Here is a 17,735-nt window from a genome sequence, read left to right as displayed (position 1 = left end):
TGACGGGCTCCCAAATCCAAGTAGTGAAAAATAAACTCTGAGGAAGAGGGTCCTGGTATTGGGTGCTGACTAGGGAAGAAGCTGCATCGACAGAATTCGAGAGCTTCGCTGAGAATACGTGCAGCACTGTGGTTCTGCATGTCTTTGATGTCGGAAGCAGCCAGGAAGAAGGGTCAGGCAAACAGGGTAAGAAACGTGCAGTGTAAGTCACTGTGTGCAAGAAAGCAGAAACAAGACTGGTGTGTAATGCAGGCCAACGAGAAGGGTCTGGCGACAAACTCACGACTGGGCTCTGCAAGCACAGTCACGGGGAGGCTGTGGGGCTCCCACAGCTGCTCCCTGGGGAGGTGAAATTCTTTTTGAACATAACCAGGTCTTTATGTTTGTATTCAAGAGTGGTTTTGATTAGGCATCAGGATTTCCAACACAAAGTTTGACATGATAAATTTCTTTTGAGTTTCCTTTATTTTGCAGAAATGTTCCTACATCCTTCTTGTTTTTCCATGAGAAACCTGCAGAGAGAGAGAGGAAAATTCAAAATGAGAATTCAGAACAAGATGAGATTCAGAACTCTGCTAGTACCAGAGAACAAAATCAGAAATTAAAACTTCTCTTGTAACACTGTGACAAAGCATCACAACAGAGATCAGAATCGTGGCGTAACAGAGAAACCCGGGGAATGGATTTGCTCTTCGGGGACATGTCTGCCTGAAGAGAGCGGGTAGCAAAGCCACAATGTGGAAGAGCAATCGGTTTGGTAGCTGTCGTTCCCCAGGGTGAGATGTAGGTGACAGGCTGCACTGGGTGGTAAGCTGAAGTCCTCAGAGGCGTCAGAAGGACAAAGCGAGTACTTGCCCCTAGTGAAATCACCAGGCATTGAAGAGGCAGCCAAGGGCAGGACTTGGAGACAAGGACCAGCAATATTCAAGAAAACAAGCGTAAGCATCCTCGCAAAACACTAGAGTGACGGGGGGGACTCAAAAAGACAGACAACGCGTAACCAAAATAAAGAGCCATGGGAGGTGCCAGGGACTCGACTCACACCTGGCTGCAGCGTTTCCCTGCGGTTAGGGATTCCGCCCTCCTCTCCACGCTGGACTGGAGAGCTGCAGCAGATCTCCTGCAACTGATGATTGTTGATTTGTGTCAAAACAAACCATCTTACCTCCCTATGCGTAATAGCACGGTGAAACCAGGAGGTCAGTAAGCACTAGCAGCTGGTCGTCCGTGAACTGCTGTTTATGCTCCTGCCAGTTGTCGTGATGGGTCCTCCGGAAGTTTGACAGCGTTTTTTTCACAGTCATCTGTGTAGCAGACAGTCAGTATTGATCTGCATCAGTTATGGATTTGAGCGCCGTGACAAAACAAACGTCAAATACAACACAAAATAACTGCTGAGCCAAGCACAGAGTTTGAGCCGCTGCAAAGGTCAGAAGGGCTCTGGGGAATTCCACCCAGGTCCCCAGTACTGTCATTCTTACAGTTCTGGTTAGTCTTTTGACCAATGTCACGACTCCATCATTCTTATAAAAAGGATTCTTTGACCTACAGTTTCAAGCTTGAAAAAATTAATAGATTATCAGGTATAAGGGAAATGCTTTCCCCCTTGTCCTTTTCCTTGGGTACTTCAAACCAATGGTTTGCGTCTCAAAACATGAGCAAGAGTTGGTGAATCACATAAGGTGCACAGAAGAAACAAATCATAGGAAAACTATCCTCTGTTATTAAAATAATTAAGATTATTATTAAATTAGGAAAAGTCCCATCAGTTCAGTTTCTTGATTCAGGAAAGCACACCACGAAGTTCATTAAATCCAGGGAACTCTTCAGCCATAAACTCACTGCTCTGGTTAAAACGGCAAAGGTCAACAAAACCAAATAGACATGTAAAAAAAAAAAATGGAGCTCAGGATAACTATTTCCTTAAAAACTTGTTTCTAGGGCTTCTTATAAAACTTTGTTTCAAAAAATTTCAGAGTGATGCTTTGGTTCCGGTTGGTGCTTTCTAGAATGGCATGCACAGGAGTGACAGTTTCAGTTTTTATTAATTGGTTCTTGCGGCTTTCAGTTTATGCTTTGAGTTTGAGAACAAGAACAGATCTACCACAAAAAATACTTAAAAGCAGACAATGACTTTAACAGAACTGGCACCGCAGAAACAAAGTCTCTTAATAGCTTCCTGTTTACTTCTAGGAAAGGGGAACTAAGAACGAGTCAAGCCTATTCTAGATTGTTGTATTGCACAGAAAAATGACATCAGTAACTTTACCTCAATAGGCTGAGGATCATTAAGGTGGGCACTGAGATCCATCAAGAGCTGCGGCATCCAGGTGGGAACGTCATAGGGACTGGACAGAATACAGGCGCTGAGTCCCAGCACACCAGCGTGGCGTTTGACCAGGTCTGCAACGACAGGGCACGAACTGACAGCTGGCAAGGGGCAACTCTTGCCTGAGACAATCCTCCGCAACACAGCTAAACTTAAAACTGGTCGTCAGTGAAAATAAGGCTGTTTATAACCGATGGGAGCCTATATTAAACAGAGGTGATCTAATTAGAGTAACATACTGGTAACTGAGGTTTGACCCTCAACTAAAAAACCCCAAACGATCTGCCACAGCAGAGACAGATCTCTGGCTTCTGCAGGAAAGCAGATCATTGCACTGCCCATACGGGCACACACGTTCACACAGGTGCGCGGACCTACAAATTGCTTCTACATCCTTACACAGAATCACAGACTGACTCTCCAGTTCCATCTTTCCTTTCTAATGGACAATGGTTCTCGAAGCACGTCACAAGGGTTAGGATCTGCGCTACCTACACAGAAACAGAAGATAAGGGACCTAAGGCCAAGTGATGTGCCATTACGGTTTATGAATGCTTAGGAAGAAGAAACATTTGCATCGGCCTGTTGCTTTGGGTTTCTCTGAGTGTACGTTGATTTTCTAAATAGCGCATCACCACAGGACAAATCCTGCTCCAGCTAGAGCGCTTGCAGATAAGCACTTCCAGTGTAGCACAACATATTTATTTCTTCCTAACCTGCCACCCACACGCGTGGCTTTGGTCTGCAGCTGCTCCCTTACCCCCGGAAGGAATTGTATCCGCCACCAAACCCAGGTCCCGCTTCCGTTTCTTCGGCAGCCTCATCTTGCAGAGCTGTTCGAAGTGGGTCTGCATGGGCCCATCCATGGTGAGGAAGTTGCACTGCAGCAGCCCGCTCAGCGTGGTGGCAGCCATTTCTCTCACCTATGGGCAGAGGAGAACGTACCACAGTCACTAAGAAACAGGCATTTATGCTATTACTATCATTGTGAGCACATCCAGCGAGGCCAAGTCACTGAACTCTGCCCAAGAAAAGTCTTAAAAAAACCCCTCTGTTATCTCACAGATCATAAACTACTACTAGTTTACTATAACACTCTTTACAAATTAATACACATAGTTCTATTGTAATAAAGGAACCGTCACATAATTTGTCATAAAGTGACAAGTAAATGACCTAATACTCTCAAGCAAATAACGTCACTGAACTCCACTGTCAAGACACATGTCATAGACTAGATTAGCTTTAGGCAATTTAAAACCAAACCAGGACAGCACCACACCAAATAATCAACCTGCTTTAGAAAGCTCATAATAGTCTCTATATAACATTAATTTCACCAAGGAAAAAAAGGATACTTTATTCAACAGCATTTAATGTCCCCCCTCAAATGTACATGGAGACGTTAGAATTGGCAAAACCAGAAGAGCTTTTCCAAGAGAAGGCAGGAGGTATGTTCATGAGACAAAGGACAAGAATTGTTTGAGAGTTACAAGCCGTGCTGGATTAATAAGCACTGACAACAAGCTTCAGTGGTTATGGTCAACGATTCAGTTCTAGAATGCTCCAGCTGTCCTTAGGACCAGTTCTTTTCACCACATGAATAAAAACAGAACCCCGGGCTGGCCAAGCATCGTTCTCTTCGGTAACACAGAAACCCCAAAGAACAAGGCTACACTAAGTTTTCACCAAACTGCCAGGCCACTGAAAACACAGAGCTCCTTTTCCAATCCTTTTCAGACAGGCACACCACACCACACCGCGAGTGGGTTATAAGCAGAGACAATTCAGTCACTTGCTTTTAACAGGACGCGTAACCCATCAGTATTACTCATCTACTCATCTCATCTACTCAAATCTAAACCCACTGAGTTATAGAACTCCCCATTTAAACAGGAGTCCCTCTGAAACTCATTTCCACTTTCAGTAACCGCAGGCTGATAAAAACCTCCCAACACTTACAAACTTGAAAACCAAATCAACTTGCTGAAATGCTGACAGCAGTCGCAGGATTTTTCAAGTACATACTGTTACACATAACTGTAAACAGAACATTTGTCTGACTGGAGTACAAACACTTCCAACGCTCTGACTCCAGTGCAGGAGATTATAATAAATTACAGCCTTGAACGCCACGTCCTGAACCTTCACAACGCAGTAAGCATAGCTGCAAGTGCTGCAATAATTAAACACGGTAAGTTAACGTTAAGCTCTTGAGACTCCATTTCATTCCATCCAAATTTTGACAATGTATTATTCAAATGTGATCTACCTCGTTAATAGGGTGAAGAAGTAGGAAGGGGAAGTCTGCCAGTCTTGTTTATCAGCGATCTATAAGCGTCTTCAGAACCAGGCTATTAAATGAAACATGATGTGCTAACACAAGACCCAGAATAGAAGGAAGCTTGGCTGTGAAGTGAGCAAGCTCCCCAGTGAGCTGTGCTCATTTACATCACTACTCCCTGTGTTAAAACCACTTTCATTTCTAAATTAACAATCTAACTAAAAGGAACACCTAGACACAAAGCCTTTCAAGCCATACAGCAACAAGCTCATCATCCCACTTCACACTGATTTCCAGATCATCACACTCAGGTGGTGACTTACAGGGCACCAACCCACGGAGGAGCAGCAGAGGAATACTCTTCCAATCAGGTATGGCATGGCTGGGGAGGGGAGGGTGTTTGGTCAAAAATGACTGACCAAAGTCTGCTAACTAACGATATCAGAAGAAACCCACTCACCAGCACACACAAAACCTAACTGCAGTACTTGCAAGGGGCTACTTACACAGAGAAAACATCCTCATTACTGCAACGCTGCAGGGTGATACGGGAAGTGCCTATCGGGACCTGAGGGCTGTATGCTCAGTACACAGGTCTATGCAAATATGAACATATGAAGCACCTACCCAGACAGCTTCCTAGATCAAATTCTGGCTGAGAAAACAGAAAGCTGTTTTTGGATTAGCCAGGCTATCACTTTAGCCAGAACTCCAGGCTAAATACAGTCCTTGCCACTCTTCCTCTACTTCTGAGTAAACAATTATTCAGTTCAACTCACACTTTCCCAAACTCGGATCATCCCTGCAGCTCTCCCTAGCTGCCTGTATGACATGGAAATTAGACAAGATAGTCACTGATGATCCTGCTGTACGCTGTTTTTCAGGGCTGTACATTTTTCTGTTACCAGCTGCAGGGTCACAATAGCTCTTATGCTCATAGCACTCTGTCAGCTCTGCGACTCTTCCAACTTGCAGAAAGATTTCCCACGCTACCATTTCTGCAGAGCTTTCCTCAGTTCTGGAGACCTGTGCTTAAAGCTGTGTGTGAGGAATTGGCGTGTCACTGTCCTGTGACCCACATTTGCTTTGTGCTGCAGCCACATTCAGCGTGGTGCTGGACGTTGTCATTGGCCAAGGTTTGTGACAAAGATTTTATGAAGAAAATATGAAATCACCAGGAGGTTTGAGAACAGCAATTCTAGCAACATTAGAAGTGCAAACTGTATATTGAAACCGAGAACAAGATGGATCATTAGGTCTGGCACCTTTACCTCAATATAAGCAAAAAAAAAAAAGTATCTTTAAATCCAAGAACCAAAATCTCAGTTCTACAGACAGTAAATACCAGTTAACACCAGGGAAGGTCATCTTAAAAATCCAGCATTAAAAAAATACAGAGGAATTACTCCGCAAGATACTGCACCTCGCCAGTTGTTATCAGAAAAGAACAAGAGTATTTTTCAAAGGAGAGTGAAAGTAACGACATGATCGTAAGCGGTTATGAACACAGATAAACTTTCTTGATTTGCATCACTGTAGTGTAGGAGTAATTTGGTACATTTAAAATAACCACATAAATCATATTCAAGTGAATAAAAGATATTTTTTAAAATTACGTGAGATTACGAGTTGGGGGAAACAACTTCTCTAGGACTGCAAGCTGTTGCTTTCCAGCTTGCTATCACAAATCGTGGCAGGAAGGACATGAGAGCTCATCTGCTGCTGACAGGACACTGGCACAGCTGGGTGAGGAGTCCTTTAAGAACAGAGACTGAAATGTCAAACCTTTGCAGCCAGAAATCTTAATTTGTATATTCAAATGATTTCCAATTCACCGTTCACAAAAGCAAGCTTCACATCTCAGGAGAAACTACTGTCTGAAATGCAGCCTCAGGAGACCCAATCCAGGACCCTTGAAGGGTGACGCCCTCCTGCCAAAACAGAATCTTCTCTTTCCTCAAGAAAGAAGAAAACCAGCCGCGTACCCCAAGTGAGATTTCACTGGTATTTGCCAAAGTGCAAAACCCAGAGAAAAAGATGGTGCAGGGGAAATGGAATAGGATGGAGGTCACCACTAAAGATTCTTCACTGTGCTTGAACATGTTCAAGCATATTTAAATTCACATCATTTCATGCAGACCTCCAGTGCTGTGAATCAGCGATACAGCATAAAATACTCCCGTGACGTTTCCCCAGCTTTTGGAAGCCTGGCAAACGTGACGCAATGATCCACAACAGGCACCTTTTTTCCCCCTGAGATCAAAGCTTATGATCGTGATGGCACCGTGCAGTCCTGATCTGCAACAGTACGCACGTCCCACAGCCAAGGTTTCGGATTTCATCTCCTTCCATGTGTGTACCACTAGCTCAAGGGACACACAAAGACTTGTCAGAATGACAAGAAAACTGACAAATTATCGTTTTCAATCATGTAATGCCATCAGTAACAGGTTCTGTCCTATACTGCAGGCATCTTTCAGAAAACTGAGAAAATCTACTTATAACTAAAGAAATACTTCCTTAGTGAGATGGGTGTATGAAAAATAGTATCTTTGTCAGTAATAAGCTGATATGCCTAAATGGAAAACAGAAGTTATAAAGTAATAAATAGCGGTTTTATGCAGTTTTCACACAGGAAGGTGTTTTACCTTGTTGGAAGGGGAACTGTGTACCAACACCCACGCTGATATTTATAGTAAAATAATAATAACCCTGCGTCAGCTGTTACTTAAGCCAAGAATGAAACAAAGCACTTTTCCATTCTGGTGAAAAAGTAGGAACAATGGAACTTAAAAAAAAAAAAAAAAATCACTAATGAAGTATTTTCTGAACAGCTGTTTTCCTGGAATGGACTATTAAAAGAAAAATGGACTATGAAAGCAATAAATCCTATAGAGGTAGCTGTAGTTTCAAAAACAGGAGGCATGCTAAGCTAGAAATACTTGCTGTATCAATGGACAACTGGTAGCTCTTGCATGCAACTTGATCAGGGAAAGGAAGCAGTCGCAAAACAAAGCTTTCAGAAAAGGGATTACTTGCCTCGAGCTGCTCATCTTCCAGGAGTTTTATCACCAGCCATCTGATGTCATTGACCGCTTCTTCGTTGTTGAGGAAGATGAAGAGATTGTAGAAGACCATGGTCTGGAGGTAGGTCAGTATGGTATACCTAGCATGCCAAGAATTGCTTCCGGCTGTCTACAGTACAATAAACAAGTACGAGAAAGCAGGAACGTGAGAGAAAGCAGCTACCTGACGCCAAGCTAATGTTACTTAAGAAAAAGCTTTGGGGGACAGTTGCAAATAACTGCCGGTGTTCAGCTATTTTTGTTTCATACACTCATTTCCAAAGCACACAGGTATTATTTAGACAATAATTTATTACAGCCTTCACTTCCAAAGCATATTGTTATTTACCAAGACACCTAATCCTGTAAAAAACAAGTAGGCAAGTTTCTCCCTTGGATTCATTCCCGACATCGGATATAAATAAACCAGAAAGCGAGTGTTCCGATTCCATGCAATGGATTTGGAAAGCCAAGTTCTTTCACATTCCTTTACTTGGACCTCCACGTGCTTATGGAAATTACTGACAGCCCCGGGGGCGGGTGCAGCCTAGACTACAACGCTGCAGTGACTGTTCTGGCTGCGTGTACAGCTTACTCCAGTATTTTACAATGGTTTTACTACTGTAGATCAGCCTTGAATGACTAGAGGAAAACAAAGCACTTCTTGCACAACAATCTGCGTTCAGAATGAGCCATTCCACTCAAGAGTGCACCCTCTTTGTGGTGGTGGTCAGAGAGCAGCAGCCCTTGATAAATACACTGTAAAACTCAAAAATGGCAGAGATTCAACAGCAGTGCTTTATATGACAGCTCATTTTGAATTGTTACACTCCTGAGGAGAAGCGTTTGGCTTAAACTGATCCACTACTGAACCAAGTTTTAATTGATGAAAATACTGTTCAGTGTCTTAATCAAAATAGACATTGTTTAAACGTTTGGAAGCAGGAAGCAAAATACATTTACCCTTTCTACGAATGTTTTAAAAAGACTTTAAAAACCCCTTTCCTTTCACCACTACGAAAGTCAGTACATGATTCTCTTCAAATCACAACCATTGTATCATCTTAAAAAAAGTACAGAGTGCTTTTTTTAGACACCAAGAAGCTTTACGCTATTTAGACCATACTCACTTGTTTTAGCACCTGAAGTACCAAAGGCACTTGCTGAGGATACAGCAAACCCTGAGACATTAAGGACAAGCACATCTTTGCATCTCTTTTGAGCTCATCATAGCTATTGTCATTTTCTACTGGTGCAATCTACAGAACAAGGAGGGGGGAAGAAAAAGAGCTAGTGTTAGTAAAGAAGCATTGCTAACTGCAAAATTCTGAAAGAAAGTTCCACCTCCTGAGGGAACAGTTGTCTAGAAAAGACACAATAATAAAATGCTGAGAGATTACATTAACTGTGAAAAACAATCAATACAATGCTAAAGTATTCTCAGCAATAAGCTGTGGAAAAAAATGACTAGATTCAAGAGATCTTTGCTCCGTGCACCATATGTTACTCCTCATGTGAGCAGCATGGCTAGTCTGAAGCTCTTACGGCGTGCTTTCTAAATGGGTGCTGTTTAAGACTTTGGTTCCCCGTCATAGTTCTTTTGGTATCAAATCCAACTAATTTGGTATTTTAGGTGTAGGTGCAAAACTGAGAGCAAGCTTTATCAGTACTTCTAGTTCACTTTCACGTAAGTAAACCTTTATTTGCTGGTCACAGACATTATTGTTGGACAGGTCACCGATGTTTACATGAAGACAGATGTGTGCTTTGGAGCATGCACACATGCATTCAGACTCAGCACTGAACACCCCAGCACCAGGACAAACAAGAGAAGTATGTGCCACCATTTAGGAAGAATCATGCAATCACGAAACAAAAGAAGACAACTCAAGGTAAGTATGAGAATGGAAACAACATACACTCAGTCATGAATTAAACTCTTCCCCCTCTCCAGTTACACTTGCACAGGGCATTCACCTACACGTCACTCGTCAGGAAATCATTTAACAGGCTAGATTACCCGCTGTAAACGTACATACGCATTGAAAAAATAAAAAACATTTTGGCCTCTTCAGCATTCATGGCTCTTATAACCATTATAGGTGTTTTTATTGCCATTATAGGCACTTGGGTTTAGATACAGAATCCCTTTCTAACCAAACATGACTAATAAAGGAGCAATTAAAGCACATACCTTGAAAAATAAGGGTAAAAGCTGGAGTTGCTCTGTGACAGCTGTAGAGAAGGACCGTCCTGCACTTGCCATCAACCACTTCAGAACTGTTTTTATAAAGAGAAATGATCACTGATTAAGAAGACCAAAAAAAAAAAAAAAAGCGATCCTCCCAAAAGAAGTTGTAGACCAAATTCATTGCAAGTCTGGCCTGCGACACACTCTCACAGGAGAGTGGACCTATACCAGGAGTTAAACAGTTGAAGTTTGACCCTGTAAAGGCGATTTTATAAACCTCAGTCCTGAGACAGATACCTGGCTGTGGCACAGAGCTGAGAGGAGACACTGAGCTCTGCAAGCGTACTGAGCTCTGCAGAGCTCAATCCTCATGTCCCCAAATCCCCTCCTTTGTAGCCTCACGAGCTTTATAAGCAACTCACTGGTTTTCAAGAGCTTAATGCCCTGAGTTCGCTCATCTTGTTCACCAACTCCGTTCTCTTCCATAACATGATTCTGAATTTCTTCATCTGCCTCCATGAGGGGTTTAAGATTTTCAAGTATGCGGGTAGTAAATTCATGGACACGAGGAGATTTAGTTGCAGCAGTATTTGGCAAGGAAACATCTATCATGAATATGTAGGTCAAAACACTAAAAAAGCAAACAAAGGAAGCAAGAACAGTGAGTGAGCATGAGGACCGTCTGGAGAACACAGCTAAGAGCAATCTCTGATCCACCTGTTCAACTTTTTGAAGTTTAATACTTATAGAAAATTTCCTCTTATCTTCACTTCAGAGTTATTTAAAACCAAATGTTTTTCAATCACCCTCTTTGTAGATATTTCAACCAAGTAGGGATTGGCAATCACTAAGCTACAACACCCCTCTCCTCTGACCTGCAACTAGTTTTGAAGTCACTAAAATGCTCTCTAAAGGATTCCCTGTGCATTTGTGGCTTATTAAGGCTGAGACACAGTAAATTTGGGTTGTGGTGGCGTGTTTTGGGTGGGGGTTTTTTGTGGGTTTGGGGAGAGGCAGCTTGATTGGTCAGGTTTGTCAAGAGCTTTAGAGATATCATACATAAACATAACAGCCCACATACAATAAAAGACAAAACCAGGTAAGTCACCTGAAGTTTCTGAAGCAAGTCTGTTAACAATAGTTTATCTATGACCAATATTAACGAACAGATCAGCAGTCACCACTTCAGTGTAATTATTTAGATACTCAATTACCCGAATAAAATGAAGAGGAAAAAAAAGCCCCAAGAGCTGCAGAAGAGAACACTGACCTTCCTATTCTCTCTCGGACGTTCTTGTAGACCTGCGTGAGTTTAGGTTCCAAGTACTTCAGCAGCCTGTGCAACAGCTCTGGCACCCTCCACTCCTGCTGCGCGAGGCCCCCTTGCAGTACGTAAAGCCGGCTAGGGAGCAGAACAGCTCATCTTTAGTCATGCGAAACTGTTCCTGCCGTCCCCAGACACCCCCCACCCCGGCCTCGCTCTGGAGTGTTTTGTGGGTGGCAATGCGTAGACGTGTCTTTGTGTGAGTTGCATGCAATGATGGGTAAAAATTCCAGAACGAGACAAGGCTGCTGCTATGTCAGTTCCAAACCTTCATGTCCACCGTGTTTAATTACCTTAAAAAAATATAATACTGAAGAAACTGCCATTGTGTGGGGAAAGTTAATTGGAAAGCAGCGCTTTTGTTCCTGCTTCTACAAGCCAGCGGGCACAATCTGCTCTCAGTACCTTTTATCCATGCTTTATTTCCTTTATTCAGCCACAATAAACAGTTAAAATTAATTTTACCATGCATCTACAAACGATCCTCCTTCACCACTCAGCGGAGATTCCAGCAGCAATTCAAATAACCAGTGCAGTTTCCTAGGATCTCGGCTCTCCTACAAATACACAGACCTCAGAGATATAAGTGAACTGGGGATTTTTTGTAAATAATGTATAAACAAGGTAAGTTTTGACAGAGGTGATCTTTGCACCCCTTGGGTTTACTCTATTCAGCAAGCGCAAAGTTATTTATCTTTTCGCAATGAACCTCAACAGGAGGAAAAACCAAAGAAACTACGTACAGTTGAAATAATTTGGAAAATACAATGATAAGAATAGAAGGAATTTTTGCTTCACTTTTGACACGTATGATTAATCATGCCTGAATTTTGCTAATTAATCACCAGGGTTCTGGCTGACAAACTGTGGTGAATTTTGCCGAGTGATTTCAAAGAATTACTGATCCAAGATACTCGTGGCCTATCATTTACCCTGCTTCCCAGACTCCACACCTCCCAGTCCACCACAGAGTACAGAAATCTTCATGTTAGAAGTTAACTTGGGACTTAGTTTTCAAAGCATAATGCTAAACAGCACACTTACAGAGCGGGAATGAATGTGTAATTTGAGTGCAAACCTCCCACAGAAATTGCACACATAGCAAACATACACGTTAACATCACCCCCGACACTACACAGCTCTTCCAAGATACCTGAAAGAAAACTAATGCTTTACCCGCTTTCTAAAACGTCGTGTTTCCGTGCCACCTGTGAACCGTGCCCCCCGGATGCGCCCGCAGCACTGAAGCGGGGTACTTACACAGGAGGTGGCTATGCACGTGCCCCAGTCATTGTACGTCTCCACTGTAATGTTGGATAAAGCTGTTCGAAGCAATGGACAGAGAAGCTCCCAAAGTTTTTCCACCTGCTCAGAAGACAAGATGTGTTTGTTTAGGGACAAAACGTCCATCCAACCTCTGTGAGCCCCCGTCCTTTGATCTTTTCAAACCATGGAAAAACAAGTGATTCTGGAAGCAGCTGTGTGCGGTATTTATGAAAGGAAAGAAATACTGTCAGAGGTAAGACTTCAGGAGTCATTTTCATTTTGCTTACAGGGTGTTTAGAAATACTGTGGACTACACATGCACCGTCAGAGACTGCACACGCTTCACGTTTGGTAGGGCAGCAGTCCCGAGGGGGACATAAGCACTTATGGAAATTACGGGAAATTACAGACGGTGTCAGCTTTGCTATCTCCTTACCAGTAACTGTTCTTAGTTTTAATCTTAAAGCATTTTACTAACACCTATTACACAGGCACCAAACCAAGCTATGAGCTGTTTCATTGCCAAACTCTGTGCACTGCAACATTTTCCGGTCCTTTCTTGGACACAGGCAACACATTAAATCCCCTCAGATTAATACATTGAATTTGTTTAACAATTCTTCCTTGACTTCCAAGAATCACTCAAGAAATACTGTTTCGGCACCTTCTCAAACGTCCAGTGCTTAGAACCTCTTATCAAGCCAGCTATAATTTCAGCTAGACATCGCTGGGTGCTTTCGTGGGAGTCTGCCACGAGTTGTTCTAAGTGGGGCTGCAGAACTGGCAAGAAGGCATCGTCGAAGTTTCGGAAAAGGCCCTGTAAAACACGGTGTGAAAGTGTCCTCAGTAACGATCCATCCAAACTGCTGTCTTCATACGAACGTAAGATGTAAAACGCTTGAGAATTGAACATGCAGAGAGTGACTCTCCTTTGCTTTTGTAACATAATTATATACAAGAGCCCTACGGACTTTTTCTCTAAATAAACGTATTTTGTTTCCCTAAGCAGTTTAACAGAAGACAGGACTAATTGGATTAATCATAGCAGCACACCTCTAAAAATCGACATTTTGGAGCTGAGTAGTGTGTGGCTTTTCCACGCTTTGGTAATTATCTACAAAACAGAAGCAGTTTAGTTACTGAACTCTAGTTACCTTGAAGAGGCAAAATCTGCGAGGATTAAATTTGTCTTTTCCTTTTCTGTCTTCTAAAGACAAAAATTTTATTAACTGCTCAACAAACCTGGGATCAGTAAAATGATCATATATAATTTGTTCTGCCTGTAACCAAAAAAGAAAAGGATTAGCTTTGAGGTGCTTGATCATCCCATTTTTCATTTCAGTTCTGTTGTTGACAAAACCCAGGCCGTGGTTATCCAATTCCCCCCCTCATTCTCTAGGGAATGCCGGGTAATGTTTTCGTGGCTCCTGATTTTTATTTTCACTAGTAACTTTGGATTGTCTTTCCTTTCACTAGCATGATCCCTACAAAGCCATCATTACCTTGTTCTAAACTCTGATAAAGATTTGAAAGGGAACAACAAAGTGCTCATTAATACAATGATTCCATGATTGCTGACAGAGAAGCTGCAACACATCACGATAATCCCTTCTTGTACGCTAACACGGGTAACTAGGAAAATAGGATTAAAAAGGCCTTGTGGGGAGGTAGGTTTCAGAAAAGTTATCACTTATTGCTTGTTAAAAACACAATTATATCCACGCAGCCCTGGAAGAGTGCTGCAGAGTTCAACCTCCATCTCAGTTTGCAATCAAGCAAAACAAATCTGTTTCCACACATTCTCCAAATGGGAAGCAATTCTCGGGTTGAGGGAAGGGAATTCCATCTCCACATTATCTCCACAGTAATCTGTGGACAATAGTAATAAAAAGAGAGGAGGAGGAGTATGAAAACCACCCACAGAACTGAACTGCACTGAAATCCTCACCTCTGTCAGCTCTTCTCTGCTTCGCCCAAGCTTTGGTTGATGTTCAACTGGAGCATAAACTGTCATTGTTCTGAATATTAAAAAAAAAAAAAATACTGTAACATGTTTCAAAGTAAAACTAAGCTTATGGTTATTTTCTATATTCTCTATATTATATAGGATTTACCATCAACTCGGAAAGAGCAAAATTTAAAGGAAAATTTACAGCAAAAGAATTCAGTCTGTTACAAAGGTTTTCCTACAACAAGAACCCAGAATTATTAGTGATAGAATACTCCACATATTTTCAAATGTGCATACTTCATTCTAAAAGCAGCAGTTACATAGCTATAGGGAATGTGGGACTATAGTGCCCACAAAAGCCAAAGAGAAACAAGTAGAAAATACATAATAATAAAAAACCCAACAAAATAAGAACCCACAAAACCTGCCCAGAAGTGGTGAAAAAAGATGAGGAGCACAAAGGATGAAATAAATTGGCTCTTTTTTTGTTTCAGTTGAAGACATTAAACCTAACAAACATTACTTAATTTCCCACAGGTGACTCTCACAGTTCTATCTTAGTGTTTAATGCTACTCACTGGGGCCAGGTGTAATAGCCCCAGTGCGTTTTCTCCACGAAACAACACGACTCCCACGCTGCCTTAGTCTTTGGCAAGCTCTGGCTGTCGTAGTGCAGCCACTGGTTATCCGGTCTGTCACCAGCCTGGATGCTGGAAGGCTTAGGGCTTCCACCTGGGAAAAGAGGAATTTATACTCTGTCAATCTCGTTCGTTAACAGTCCCAGCAGATGTTACGACATCCTTTTATTAAAGGCTCTAAAAGAGCTTTTCCGCCTCCCTCCCCCCAAGCAAATCCATACAGAGATGTGCCCTGGGAGATTGAAAGTAACAGTAAGAGAAGAGATTCCTTTGAAATGATGAAAAACAGAAAATAAAGGAAATATCCGAATTATTCTTACAAATTATAATGCTGAGAGGAGAATAACTGTATCTCTGAAGTTTTAACTCACTTCAAACAAGTGAACAGCTTAATAGACACCTGCACATATAACACTGCTTAAAAAAACAAACTGAAAAGCGAGACCCTGTGTTACCTACTTTGTTTGCTTAGGACATGAACAACCAGAGAGAAGTGATTTTATGTTTAACTTCACCAGAAAAATATACTTCCAAAAAAAATGTTAGGATAAATATTAGTCAGACATTTCTTATATTAAATAAAACCTACTTATTTCGTAAGGGCAGATGGGCACTTTCCTGTGAGTTCTCTTCAGCTGTTTCAGAATACCGGCCACTGCTGAGATGGCCATCTGAAAGAGAGGAAGGGCCATTAATGCGCCCATGCCACACGCTTACCCGAGGAAGGTGTGTCTGATCAGCTCACCACAGACACAGCAGACGTACCTTAAGGGCCCCAAAGAGCCAGTGAACATTAGACCCAGCTCCATCACCCCAGTGCCTGATGCCTCCCATAAAGAAGCGATTTCAGGGGACAGAGGACATGACTTACGCGTCACCGTTACAGCCCAGAAAAACCTCCCCACTAATCATTTTCAGGGAAAAGGAGGTGGACGTTGCTTTTAAGCCTCACGGAGGCCACAAGCACAACAAAAGGTACAAATACAACTCATAGATGGCTCCCTTCAAGGAATAAGCTGCAGATGGAAAAAACCAGACGTCTGCAAACGAAATTATGCAAAAGAACTCTGAAGAAAATAAGAATGAATAGTTACGTCCCACATTTTCACAATTTACAGACTTTGGGCCGTACGTTGTGGCTGGAGGACTGCCTAGATTGTCTTTATCTTGGATCAGGAACTTCAGTACACGCGCACGGATAGTTACGTCCCACATTTTCACAATTTACAGACTTTGGGCCGTACGTTGTGGCTGCAGCACTGCCTAGATTGTCTTTATCTTGGATCAGGAACTTCAGTACACGCGCACGGCTGGAAGGGTGAGGAGGGACGTACGCCTCACTGTGCTTTATCCCAGCAAAGCACCACAAACATCTGACCTAAACCCCAACGAGCTGCAGAACAAAGTGATATAAGTACAGGTTTTTTACCTTACGAACTACAATTGCATCATGGTTGAGACACTGCACAAAAAATTTTATGGCACGGACAGGCAGTATCCGATCATCCCGCAGGAGCAGCGACAGGAAACCAATGCTTATGTGCTCAAACTTCCAGGGACTGAAAAAAAAAAAGAATATCCAAACCAGGCAGTAAGTAGCACAGCTGCACGTACTGTAAATACGTTTGGACTAAGGCAAATCGTGTTCTATGCCACTGCTACAGTCAACGAGCTTAACTGCCACACAGGGCAACCTCCAGGGTTCTGGGAACAATGAGGCTATCAAAGCCGTTCAGTTAACGGTGCCTTTTTCATCGTAGCAGCTCCGTGCGAAGTACAGATCTACAGGGATAATCTTTTGAAGTTTTTAAACACAACTATTAGGGTACCAATTAAAATCTATGTGGACGTCAGTACTATGCAGAGAGTGCCAGAGCTTTCTTCCCAGAACAAACTAATTAATGACAAAGCTTAACTCCAAGAAGCTGCCAGTGAAATAAACTCTTGACTCATTCACTTCTTTGCCCAGGAGACAGTAACATAAGATTTCCTTCTCTTGGCCTCTGTCTTCCTGTTTGGGCAAGCAGAATCCATATGCAAGTGCACGAGGACCTCCAGAAATTTCCCTTCCGGAGGAACCTCTGTAGAAGCTCTCCAAGAAGCCAGCCACAAGCCGTGTTATCCAGGACTGCTACTGACATACTGCTTTTGGACAATTACCTCGAGGGTGAGAAAACATTACTTGATTCTGGTCATGCTAACTTCACTTCTTGATGCAACTGATATTTACTCGTGTAGCCACCTCCAAGCCACCAAAAAAAAAAAAATTCTCATCCACAGAAAGGGAGACTTACAGATTTCTTTGTTCCACACAGTTCAGCAGCATGTTGACCAAATTCTCATAGTTTCTGGGGGAAAAAAAAAGAGGGAATCATCAACCAGACGGTACTGAGAGAACCATTTAAAACCAGAACAAAAGTTCCTCAGCAAAAGAGGGGTGAAGGCAATATAGTAAACACAGTGTCAACTGGGAGGAAGGAAATATGAGTGTAGAGGAGAGAGGCTGCCAAGTCAAGAGAGAAGATATACCACAACAATCCCTGGGCATTCTGCAGTTGTCCAGCTTTAGTCTAAAATTTTGGATGACTGCATTTAATGTACAGTGAATATCTCATATATCTGCTGGTGTGAAGGGCAGTTCAACTTACCGCAGAGCCTCGGGATTCTTTTCTTTATGGCGCTGAAT

At 42.4% G+C, this 17,735-nt stretch overlaps 1 protein-coding gene across 2 annotated transcripts in view; it reads right to left on the bottom strand.

Annotated features, from left to right (window-relative positions):
• Positions 1-1,169: 1,169 nt before the first annotated feature.
• The window catches only part of PSME4 (proteasome (prosome, macropain) activator subunit 4), a 51,623-nt gene continuing 35,057 nt past the window's right edge, over positions 1,170-17,735 (bottom strand). Inside the window, exons 29-46 of one of the 2 annotated variants that reach the window (XM_010133904.1) lie at positions 17,698-17,710; positions 17,344-17,397; positions 16,479-16,608; positions 15,639-15,720; positions 14,990-15,143; positions 14,409-14,478; positions 13,615-13,740; positions 13,125-13,277; positions 12,455-12,559; positions 11,659-11,750; positions 11,140-11,271; positions 10,292-10,500; positions 9,873-9,958; positions 8,809-8,937; positions 7,653-7,808; positions 3,090-3,252; positions 2,270-2,403; positions 1,170-1,304 (exon numbers count right to left, since the gene is read on the bottom strand). In XM_010133904.1, coding sequence (XP_010132206.1) covers positions 1,170-1,304; positions 2,270-2,403; positions 3,090-3,252; positions 7,653-7,808; positions 8,809-8,937; positions 9,873-9,958; positions 10,292-10,500; positions 11,140-11,271; positions 11,659-11,750; positions 12,455-12,559; positions 13,125-13,277; positions 13,615-13,740; positions 14,409-14,478; positions 14,990-15,143; positions 15,639-15,720; positions 16,479-16,608; positions 17,344-17,397; positions 17,698-17,710 — 2,123 coding nt within the window. Of the gene's footprint in view, positions 1,305-2,269; positions 2,404-3,089; positions 3,253-7,652; positions 7,809-8,808; positions 8,938-9,872; positions 9,959-10,291; positions 10,501-11,139; positions 11,272-11,658; positions 11,751-12,454; positions 12,560-13,124; positions 13,278-13,614; positions 13,741-14,408; positions 14,479-14,989; positions 15,144-15,638; positions 15,721-16,478; positions 16,609-17,343; positions 17,408-17,697; positions 17,711-17,735 lie in introns of both variants that reach the window. The other variant, XM_010133905.1, reaches the window with a different exon arrangement.

The sequence above is a fragment of the Buceros rhinoceros genome, unplaced genomic scaffold (assembly GCF_000710305.1).
Source record: "Buceros rhinoceros silvestris isolate BGI_N320 unplaced genomic scaffold, ASM71030v1 scaffold30143, whole genome shotgun sequence".
Taxonomy (NCBI): domain Eukaryota; kingdom Metazoa; phylum Chordata; class Aves; order Bucerotiformes; family Bucerotidae; genus Buceros; species Buceros rhinoceros.
The sequence above is the reverse complement of the archived record's forward strand: the minus strand, read 5'-3'. Positions and strand labels throughout refer to the sequence as shown.